This window comes from Acipenser ruthenus, chromosome 11 (genome assembly GCF_902713425.1).
Source record: "Acipenser ruthenus chromosome 11, fAciRut3.2 maternal haplotype, whole genome shotgun sequence".
Taxonomy (NCBI): domain Eukaryota; kingdom Metazoa; phylum Chordata; class Actinopteri; order Acipenseriformes; family Acipenseridae; genus Acipenser; species Acipenser ruthenus.
This window is the reverse complement of record NC_081199.1, coordinates 36,824,082-36,836,345: the sequence shown is the minus strand read 5'-3', so window position 1 is coordinate 36,836,345 and position 12,264 is coordinate 36,824,082. Positions and strand designations below refer to the sequence as shown.

The 12,264-nt window shown below is 38.8% G+C and overlaps 1 protein-coding gene across 3 annotated transcripts in view; it reads left to right on the top strand.

Moving 5' to 3' along the window:
• The window catches only part of LOC117427119 (glycosyltransferase-like domain-containing protein 1), a 90,868-nt gene that overhangs the window by 9,032 nt on the left and 69,572 nt on the right, over positions 1 to 12,264 (top strand). For 2 of the 3 annotated variants that reach the window (XM_059033839.1, XM_034045510.3), the window contains one exon: positions 8,749 to 8,959. In XM_059033839.1, coding sequence (XP_058889822.1) covers positions 8,781 to 8,959 — 179 coding nt within the window. In that variant the 5' untranslated portion in view covers positions 8,749 to 8,780. Of the gene's footprint in view, positions 1 to 8,748; positions 8,960 to 12,264 lie in introns of those variants that run through there. The other variant, XM_059033840.1, reaches the window with a different exon arrangement.

Here is a 12,264-nt window from a genome sequence, read left to right as displayed (position 1 = left end):
CCTATCACGATACTATGACATATTTGTTCCAGATTGTTACTTTGAGTTTCCCATGCATGGTTTACTTATATATATTAGAAGGATCCTTCAACAATGAGATTACGATAGTCCATAAAATAACAACCTTGAAATGAGGTGCTTAATCTGTGAACATGATATAGTATTTTGCTTCAAAAGAGAGACCCAAAAGAGTTTTTTTTAATTCGTCAGTGGAAGGCAATGATTAGATTGCAATGCCCAATTCTTCTAATGCTTATAGCTGATTCTTTTAATATGCAAATTTTAGGTATGGAAAGATCTGATGCTTTTATTTAAGAAATATGCCCTCAGGCAATAGTGGTGTGCTTCTAGGGAGAATTCTGTTTTAGTAAGAAATAAATAGTGGTTTAAAAAGGATCACATGAGTTTGTATCTTAGAAGATGAAAAGCTAATTGATATGAATAATTTATTGTGATGCAATATTTTATAGAAATCAAACAGTAAAAAAAAATAAAGCAAGTTCAAACATTTTATCTGAAAGATGCATCTATTATGTAGAACCTTGAGAATATCCACAATAATTTGTTTTATAGCTGGGGTATTAATGCTTTTGAGGCAGATGGTGACACAAACAGAGTTAAGGCCAGTGAACTTTCAAATCTTTTTTTTCGTCCAATCACTATTTGAATTCTGTCCAAATTGAGTAAAGCTTCTGCAGGATGTGGAGTGTTGATTAATGGAGTAATTGAAATAAGGACTTCACAGAAGACATACATGGCAACGATGGAGGCGTTTCTAATGGAATCAGAAGACTTTAGAAATCCCTGTTTCATTTAAAGACGTTCTCCAAAGTTTTATTTTTTTTAGGCAAGGTTCCAACTTGCCATTATTATTATTATTATTTTTTTTAATATTCAGGTATTGTTGTAGCCATTTAAATCAATCAGTTGGAAAAGCAAAGATAATGTAGGTGGTATGGTAGACCATTAATCAGACCAAAAAGAAAAAGTTGGAAATAAACTAGTTTGGAAGATCACATATTATCCTGAGGTGGTAAAGCAACTACAAACATCAGTCTGAAGGAGAAAACCACATAAAGAGCCTGGATAAACTGCTGTTTGACACCTGAAGTATTTTGTATTGCAAAATATTTACAGAAGTGGTTGATATTCTGTTCAGCTGATATTGCATCACGCCTTTCTTCTTAAAGGCGTACAGCCTCTATATATGAACCCCCAATATCTCTCACAAGCACCTATTGTTACGTACATATTGTTACGATATCACAACAAAAGGAATATGCTTTTTTTGGTGCATATGTATAGCTATTATGTACTATATATCACCTTACAGTACAATAATACGACAAAAAATATACTGAATAATAATACCCAAAAATAATCTTAATATTTTTTTAATAAAGTAGCCGGCACAAATATAGTATTAGGCGGTGGATTATTTTGACCCCCTGCATTCATTGTCACTATTTTTGCCTCTCAAAGTGCTTAACAAAGAAAACCCGCCCCTACAACTCTCTGATTGGTTAAATGTTGTGTCAAGACGTCACACAGCTGTCATGTTGTTTCAAGATTTTTTTTTCAACCAGCAACGCGCACATCATCTAGTCTGCTAGAAGCGCAATCAATCCTTATGGTTAAAGGCACAGTAGCATCTGCAAAACGGACGGATCAAGCTTTTTCAGCCGGACGGCGACATCCACTTTGCTGGGCTGCTGAAAAGGCCTGGGGAGCAGGGCCGTACCAAGGGAGGTGCAAGCAGTGCGGCTGCACAGGGCGCCGACCTGAGGGGGGTGCCGATTGATTGGCTGATGAATAATAAGTAAAACAAATGTGTGCAATAACGATTCAAAACTAAAATTACAAAATGAAGGTGCTTTATTATTCGTCAGCCGATCGGCGCCCCCTCAAGTCAGCTTCTTTTGCTGGTAACGGGCTACACTTTTTGCTAGCAATCTGAAAAATTGACCACTGTGCGTGGCTATGTTTTCGCTCATGCGATTTTCCAGAAACCGCGTAGCAAACAAGATCTTCAGTTCATATAAAATGTTGGGGTCTGAGCAGCACGGCTGCAGCGTATCGCCAAGTAGCTGTTTTGCATTATTATGTGAAAACTGCGACCACATACAAGAAAAAAAGAATTATAACCAGTGTCAGACTCAGGGGTAAAACACCATTTTTCACACTCCATCTTCATTGCTATTTATCTTGAATAGTAGCCTGCTTAATTTCTCACCAAAACTTGTACTATGTGTGCTGTCTGGCTAAACAGTAGCATACTGAAATTGACGTGGCAACTGGTTTTTAAAAGGCGATTGCATTTTAGTTTTTTAAAAGAATGTGATCACATAACGTGTTGATTCATTTATGGCATTTCTAAAATAAACTAAAAATTAATACAATAGCTGTCCTTGTTTTTTTCCCTTCCAAAACTGACAAACTAAACACTATCAGACAACTCGATGAAATACAGTACACAACAGGCACTGCCTCCCTCATCGATCCTGTGTTCCTAGCAAGAGCTCTCAATTTGCTGAAAATAATTGTGAAAGCTTATAACACAAAGTGAAAATTGTTTAATATCCTGTCAGTGTTTACAAATACACAACACACCTGTTTTTATAGGCTATAATATAAAGCCTTCCGTTCTTACATTTTGCATACATTTTGTCGTGTTAATGTTTTATTTGTGACTTGCTATTTTGTCTGATTTTAATGTCTTTTTTCTTTTTTTAATTGCATGTATTTTATTGTATGGTCTTTATATGTTGTAAAAGAGCTTTGAGATACTATATTGTATGTAAAAAGGGCACAAGTGCTAATATTGTCAGTTTTTTTTGCTTTAGTTTTTATTTGCGCCCTGCAGTCTTTACGGCTTAGCATGCAACAATTACATTTATTTGATTGGACGTATGCTGTTAGTGTGTACACTTTAACTTAAAAAAAAACTTATTTGTAACACTTTTGAAACACGTCACTGCTTTTATAATTCTAAATGTGTTTAGGATTTAAACACCTTGTGTTTATTTTGTAAACTGTTGGACGTGTTTATGATTTGTAAGTTTTTAAACTTTTATACGCGTTTGTAACATGGCTGGTGTGTAAAATCTAAACACTAAACTTAGCAAAAATGGCATAGATTAAAACACGTAACGTTTAACAATTATTTAGAGTTCCAAATGACTAAATATCAGTGTTAAGATCCTTTCACACGAAGTGCGTCGCGTAAAAGCGTCAATTTTTTTTTAATACAATACATCCTATGGAGGCTTTCGCACTGGAAGCGTCGCTTAAAACCGACAGCGTCAAAAATAGACCTTTGTCCGATTTTTCTGTGCGCGTCGGGCGTAAATTTGTCTCTCTAACCAATCACACTCCAGCTCTCGTGCCCTCGTCGACATGACAACAAACAACAGGTAGCCCCAACTGTATTTCATTAACACAAACAGGCCTAATGAAAATGAGTGATTTAAAACAGTAGATATTGCCCAAATGAAAAGTATCCTTAAAGATAATGGAAACAAATAGACCTACAGTAAAGAAAACAAGAAAAGTCTTTCAAGGATTGTTAACAGCAACACAAAATGAGACGACATGTTAAAAAACACCTCCATCTGAATTAAATGAATACATGTATAAATATAATGTATATAATCTTTATGTTTATGTATATTTTACATTATTTAATTTTAGGACAGACAGTAAATACATAAATGTCCAGTCATCAAAATGCTTACTACTGTAGTTATTTGTGGAGAACGGCATGAGTATAGAGCCCTGTGTTTCAAACACAAGTTTAGTTTTTTAAGATTAAGAACTTCAACCGTAGCCTACATATTAAAAATATGCAACACATTAATGGTTTTGGTCTGGTTAAAGTGCTTTAGCGAACCACAAGTAAAGTACTATACTGTTGCTTGTTTTACTTACTTTGCATGTCTTGTGACTCAGATGTAGTTAAAAACTGATGGATGAGCTTGCAGGACCAGTTTTCTCGAAAACAAAAGGAGCAAAAAACAAAGAGTGGGCAGGCAGTAAGAAATATGAAACCATGGAAATACATGCTGCAAATGCAGTTTTTGAAGCAGCATTTGGAAATGAAAAGGTAGAGAAACAAACAGTCAGCAGCATTAATAACAATCCGATATTTTTTCTTATTTGCGCTGTGCTCTTTTATTTATTTGTTTTAACTATGGCTGTTTAGGTTTTTGTTTTAAGGGACAGTGCTCCATCATACATATGAACGAGTAGTAATTAATAAGTATATTATTTAATAATAATACATCTCGACTTCTTGTGCATCACAGGTTTGCAGTTTCTTGCGTTCTAATTATTTGAACACCTTTGGTGCGAAAGCAACTTGACGGAGTCAAAATACGCCGGATGCTGATGCTTTGACGCGACGCGTTCAGTGTGAAAAGACCTTTACACCTAATTACGTATAAAAACTGCTGTTTAGGATTAGAACGTTTCTATTTTACTACACAGACATGCCATTTAGATATTAAATGCGTCACACGTTCATTGGTTTTACTGTAGGCTATATTGTGGTCATTTTGAGGTCTTATTTGAAAGAACTGAAAGAGGTATTTTGCTATATTGTATTGTGACTTGACTGTGCTGTAACAACGATTAGGTGTCATTTTGAGAGATGACCTGCTGTGTTGATACCAAGCTTTTACTCTTTTGTGGGCAGAATATCCTCCAGTTTTAAATAACCATGGTCTAATCCTAAACATTTTTAAAACAGGCATTTAGTTTATGTAAAATAGCTGTTTATTTTGGGGGGGGGGGGGACCAGTTAGGAGTGAATAGTCAAATTGTTTTCCAAATGGTTTCATGTGGGTACATCCGGCATTAACATTTTTGAAAATCCAGTATTGCACCGAATACAGCCAAATACTATTTCTCAAGAACAGGCAAAGATACTCTTAGTTTAGAGAGTGAGAGTCTCCTTTTCTTCATTCGGGGCTGGGAACCTTCCATATAAAATCTACACAACAGAGAGATTGGCAGAATTTTCCAGTTCAGCATCTTCTACTATTATTGTAATTATTATACTGATTATTGGTAACCTAAAACTTAGTTACAGTCTTCACATAATATAATTCTTTACATGCAAATAAACATTTTCCCATCCAACTAACAGTAGACGTTTTCAAGCAGGTAGGTCATTTATTTGCAAGTTCCCTACTATCCAACGTAGTTTCAGAAAGCTGAAATTGATTAAAAATGATCTCCGAACCTCCATCGTCCAAGCGTACTTGTCCAATCTAGCCATTATATCCACTTAATATGCACTGGCCAACTCTCTCAACTATGTCATCAATGACTTTACATCACTGAAGGCAAGAACAGTACATTTGTAGGCTCTAGGTTTTGTTTCTGTTGGTGCATTCCACTGGACATTTTACAAAGATTTTGAACCCTCTTTTAATTTATTTATTTTATTCGTTGACTGCAAGTTCTGGGGGTGTGAAAAGACTGTGCAGCCTTCCCTGGCAAATGACAGTGCATTAACCCTTGAGATGCTTGCAGAGTGTGTGTGTGTGTGTGCCCGTTTTTTTCTTTTTTTTTGCTTTGTACTTGTGAAGTAATCCTATTAATAAGTATTAAGACATCTCATTGAGGGCTGTATAAGTTTGTATGTGGATTATTGCTCGTTTAAACCTGCAACTATTACTATTGTTTAACAGCTCTCACCTAGAATGTTCTCTTGTACAGTATGTGATAGCAGTTCATTAGTTGTGTTGCTCAGAAATACTAGCTATAATTAAAGTACAGTGCAAATGTTTTGATAAATCTTTAGTTTGTCTTACATATGGTAACCTTTGTTTGAAGAGGTGTGACACTGGGGATTCCCTAATGATTCAGATATGTGAGTAGGAGTGTAGTGCTAACCCTTTTTAGGTCCTCTTTGAAGCTGCAACAACACATATAGGTAAACTGTTACTTTTAAATGAGCGAGATTAAGGGTAGTGGGTGCAACCCATTTCAATTTAAAACACCCACGTTTACCAACTAGTGGGAAGCCCCAAAAAAGAAGTTCAATTCTCTTTTTATAACAGCTCATCAAAACTAAAATATACTTAAAAGGTCTGTACATGTCAGAGCTATACGAAACGGCATACCAAGTGCTGTTTGGGGTATTTTTTATGCTAAGAAAAGTCTGGGCATGTGGGTAATGCTTGGTTAAACACTGTATCACTACTATTTTGAAGGTGCCACAGATTGAAATCTGACTACAGTTAGTAGTAAGCTTGGAAACAATGTAGGCGAACGATGCAGTTTTAGCTACCCACCTGTTGATTGTGGGTTTAAACTTCATCATGAATAATAATAATAATAAAGCTTTGTGAATTTTCTGAAATTTCCAAACAATAATCAGATTTTTTATTATTTTTTTTTCTAATTTGAAATTGCTTAGGCATTCTGTTCCATGTGAAAGTAACACTTTCATATACCCTCTGTAAATGAACTGTTTACAAGAACTGGTGGCTCATATTGTTTTCTGAATAAAATTGCTTTTTGATATGTGTCAGTGTTTGTCTGTGTTTTAAGTTTCAATAATCAGCAACAGCAAGTTTGCATTTTAGCATTAATGGGCAACAAAGATGTAACAACCAGTACTGATAGCAGGGTGTGTGTTGATGGTATTTACCACTTTTTGTTTGAAACTCATTTTTTAGGTGGTACTGCATGGTTAAATTTGAGTGAGGCCATGGAACAAACACAGAATGGAACAAACACAGAATATAGACTCTACATTTCTCTAAGTCAAACAAGTCCGTATTTCATAAGACTTGCGCAACATTATTGTCCAAACAGTGCTGCTGGCAACTACAGATAACTGTTCTATACAACTGTGGTTTAAGGTCGTGGAAAGCAGCAATAATGCTTTTTTTTATTGTGTTTGATTTGCTTCTGAGATGTTAATAGATTGGTGTGAAAACATTCCAACAAAAACAGGCTTTAGGTGAATGTTCTGTGGAATACAGAAGGTGAAACATGCACTCTGATTGGCTGAAAGATTCTGAGTAGTCTGTAATTTGTACTACAGCTATAATTCCTTTAAGGGTTTTTGGTGACACATATGCTAGCTCGAGTGATTTAGCAATGTCATAGAAATACAAAATGGAACTACAGCCTTAAGGCCTCCACACACCAGACGCGATGCGATTTTTTTAAATTGACAACGAGACTTTTTCGCAGCGACATGACCATACACACCAGAAGTGACACGGAGGCGATGCGACAGGTTTGAAAACTGCCAGATCTATACAACTGTTAAAAATTGCTATTGACAAAATTATGATCAAGACTGGTACATATTCGTCAACATGATGTGGAAATTACGAGTGTCTTCTCTGACGGTATTTCAACATATATGGCAATATATCATACACACCAAGGTTATCCAGTTCCTTCTGTATTCATATTCATATATTATCTTTCAAATCTGTATCTTTATAATTGTGATGCCCTTTGTCATAAAGCTCTGAGTATTTTTAAACGACAAGTGTTATTGTTTTCTCTGTTATTTTGGATACTGCTTCACCCTGCTGGACCACATCCATTGAAGCTGTTCTCTGATTGCTGAATGCCCTAGTTGACACGGGTCAAACCGCAAAAAATAGGATTCAATCTTATTTATTTTGCGCCACTCCGGTGCCACTCCTGCATCCCCTGTCGCGTCGCGTGTGGTGTGAAAGATACTTATCAAAAGTATAGGTTCCGCTTGCCGCATCGCTTCTGGTGGGTAGAAGCCTTTATTGTGTACATTTTTGGTATTTTATGTTATAATTAAAGCTACGATTTTGTCACGGAAACTGAAAATTTGAAAAAGTCAGTGAAATCTTGGGAATGGATGTAAAAACACTTTTGATAAGGCGCTTTCTTTATTTCCTTTAAAAAATGCTGTATGTCATGCACTGAAAATACAAATCTGCGAGTATCTGTAAATTGTTTGGTTGTGTTTGCATGCAGCATTTACGTGTAGCTATGCAGGTCAGCGAATGAGATAGAAGCAAAATCAGTGACAGCAAAAATGCAAAACAAATTGTGAGTGAGCTGTTTAGCTGACAGAACAACAGAAGTTTACCAACTTAAAGAGACTTTCTTTACAACATTCTGTTTGTTTCAGAATCGTGGAAAACTATAAAATCCTGGTTCAGTACCTCTGTTGCAGATGAATGTGATACGTCGGATGCAGACAGCTAGCTGTGCAGCTTCACTATTTGCTGTACGGGACACATCGTGTGACAGCCCTTTTGACTGCACAAAGTAGTCGCAGTTGTTGTTCATACTTTCAATACAGACTGCATTTGCGAAATTGGATACATTTGCATTTAAGTAGATGTGCGTCACAAGATTGTAGATTATGTAATTTTGACTTTCCGATGTATGTACTCCCCATAATAAACAATTTATATAAACTAAGAATGCATTTTATCATACAGTATGGAATACGTTTTTTTAATCTTGTTTAACTATGCATTTCTGAACTTCTTTTATTTCAGTTGCACATGCTGTAGTACAAACATATTTGGCTGAAAATTAGAACAACAATACTTGTTGCTTTCATATTATTAATTTACACAAACAGACATATATTAGCTATTTATGTATGTACTTACTTAGTTTGTGTTCTTGTTGTGGGTGTTTAGACAACTATTCTCACCAGAAAGTAATTGCCCTTTTTTTTTTTTTTTTTAAGTTCATGTTTTTTTTTTTCCCTTCTCTACAATGCAGTTACCTCCAAAGTTTGAAAGCATTCTACCCTAATGAGTATACTACTGATCGAAGCTTTTTATGGGGGCTCACACAAGCAGCTTATTGACCTGCTCCAGAGAAATGTTGAGGACTGTGTTGCTTATACACTACCAGCAAAGAAATGGCACTGGAGAGCACGTACAGCTGCTATTTACTTCATGCAGGCTGTCCCAGTCAGTGGCAGTTACAGGTAAGTGCAATTTAATTGTATTGCATGCAGAATATATTAAATAGGAGAAGGCATGTTACTTGTGCCCAGTATCCCAGGCAGTCTTGATAACAGGGATCTAGAGGATACTCTATCTTATATACTGTAGTTCCCTTTCAAGTATGAAATGTAACTATTACTGTATGGGTATTTACCTCCTAAAGACCCCGGAACCTGAATACGGTATATCAAAGCTGCTCTCAGAGCCTGTGACACAGTCATGGCCCGCCCCTGAGGGCATAAAAGTACTACGCTCACCTCTGCTATATTTTTCCTTTCAAGACTGACCTGATGGACATCCCTTATTCAGTACTTGTTACCTCTATCTGCGATATATTTCGCATTTATTGTATGTGATATTAAAATAATCACTGTAATAGTTTTCAAAATGATCTAGACAGCATTCATAATTGGGCAGACACATGGCAAATGAAATTTAATAGAGAAAAGTGTAAAGTATTGCATGCGGGCAATAAAAATGTGCATTATAAATATCATATGGGAGATAGTGAAATTGAAGAAGGGAACTATGAAAAAGACCTAGGAGTTTATGTTGACTCAGAAATGTCTTCATCTAGACAATGTGGGGAAGCTATAAAAAAGGCTAACAAGATGCTTGGATATATTGTGAGAAGTGTTGAATTTAAATCAAGGGAAGTAATGTTAAAACTCTACAATGCATTAGTAAGACCTCACCTAGAATATTGTGTTCAGTTCTGGTCACCTCGTTACAAAAAGGATATTGCTGCTCTAGAAAGAGTGCAAAGAAGAGCGACCAGAATTATCCCGGGTTTAAAAGGCATGTCGTATGCAGACAGGCTAAAAGAATTGAATCTATTCAGTCTTGAACAAAGAAGACTACGCGGCGATCTGATTCAAACATTCAAAATCCTAAAAGGTATAGACAATGTCAACCCGGGGGACTTCTTTGACTTGAAAAAAGAAAAAAGGACCAGGGGTCATAAATGGAGATTAGATAAAGGGGCATTCAGAACAGAAAATATGAGGCACTTTTTTACACAGAGAATTGTGAGGGTCTGGAACCAACTCCCCAGTAATGTTGTTGAAGCTGACACCCTGGGATCCTTCAAGAAGCTGCTTGATGAGATTCTGGGATCAATAAGCTACTAACAACCAAACGAGCAAGATGGGCTGAATGGCCTCCTCTCGTTTGTAAACTTTCTTATGTTCTTATGTTCACTAATTATGCGCTGTTGCTTGTTACGTCCCACTGCGTCCTTGTGCCCCGCATGAAGCTAGCAGCATAGCCGCTCCTTCCCAGGGATCCAGCAATGTAAGTCGGCTGACTTGTGCTCTCCCTCCAGTCTGTAGATCCGTCTGGAGTTAATATTTCTCGTTTTTTGTTACAGGACATTTTATTCTTTTTTTATTACAAGACACTGTCGTTTTTATTACTGTTCGTAGAGAAGTTTCTCTTGTGTTTTCTGTTTCTTTTACAGAGACTATGTGCAGGCTGATCTGCAACGAGGTGCTTTGCATACGTACAGTTTCATGTGTATACTGACTGAGTGGTTTTGCCAGTAGCTTGTACAGGTGGGAACTGACCCGGTTCCGACCCGGTATCATACCTGTACCGTTCCGGTACCGTACCGACCCACTGCTGAATTCACCAAACTGTGCCCGTACCATGCCATACCGACCTTAAATCACCGAACCGACCCGATCCTGACCCGGCTCTGACCCGGTATCGTACCCATACCGTTCTGGTACCGTACTGGCCCGGTGCTAAAGTCACCAAACTGGTACCGACCCGATTTCTACCCGGTCCTACACAGCCCCCTACCAACCAGTGCTCACGCCCTCGGTCTGGTACCAAACCAGTCTTGTTCAGGTCTTCACCCGCCCGCTTGCTGTCTATAAGCAGATTGAGGCAGCACCTGTACATCTGTATGCTGTACACTGCATTGCTTGCTTGCCTGCTTGCTTGCTTGCATCATGTCTGGGTTTTATTCCTGCGAGACATGCAAGGCCAGTCTGCCTGTTGAGGACAAGCACTGCAGATGCTCTTCCTTACTGGGGCCAGAGCATGCCAAGGAGGCACTGGTGAACCACAGTTTTGTGCACATTTCTCTAAGCGCGTGCTGGAGAAACATCTCCCGCAGCTCTACAGAGCGCACTAAGGAACGGTTCTAGCAGAATTACTGTGTGAACGTTCGGTGCCTCCTGCCCCAGCTGTCCCTTTGGGGCCCCAGGGGGTTATGGGCACAGATTGGCCACAGGAGGACACAAAACAGAAGTTGGCGTTCCCATCTGAGGACATGGAGTCCGACGACATGTCCCCTGCGGTTAAGCTCTCCCTGTCGGCAGAGCTTCTACCTCCGATCAAGAGGGCCACTGCAATTTTAAAAGTGCCCTGGCCTACAGAAGGAGAAACAAGGCAGTCCATCTTTGATGATGAGCCTACCATCTCTCCCGTTTTCTTTTTGGAATCTAGTTATCCTGGTATCATCTGGCTACAGCTCCTGCTGTTTCCCGGTCGATGGACGCCTTATACAGGGTGCATGATGCAGAGAAGCTGGGTCTGGCCCATTTTCCACCGGTGGAGAATTCAATTGCTGTCTTGGTACAGGCGCCTAATTTTGCACTCCTGTCCAAGGACGCTACCTGCCCCAACAAGCAGTGTCGGGTCTCAGAGGTGATCCTCAAGCATGCCTATTTAGCCAATGAATTCGCCGCATGGCTAGGCAATTTATAATAGTATTCTGGTAGCTTACCAGTCCTATTTGCTTAGGTCCCTTTCTGACAGTCACAGGCCCTCACCACAACAGCTGGATGAGATGTGCCTGGTTAATAAGGACCTGCTCCGTGTGTCAAAGCTCAACGGGTAGGCTGTTGGCAGGAAACTGGCTGTGCTGATAGCTGCATGTAAGCTCTGGGGACAAAGCACCGCTGTTGGATGCCCCTATTACACCAGGGCATACATTTGGTCCCGCGAAAATCCACAAAGGAACTGGTTTGCTTGCTTCCCAAGCAACCACCCCAGTACACACACCAGTGGCAAACTAGGCCCCAACAGCCTCAAAGACCGACACAGCCGGCTGCGCCTGCTGCCAGAGATGGTGATCAGAACCAGCCTGTGGCAACTTTAATAGGTTCCACTGCCCTGTGCAGAGACAGAAACCTCAGGCCAAGCCACAAACCGTGCAGCAGCCCTAGGAGTTTGCTGCCACTTTCAGGGAGCCATCTGGTGTATTGGCGTCAGTGCACCAAGGACATCTGGGTGCTTACTACTGTTCATGAAGCCTCCATTTGAGCCCATGCATTCA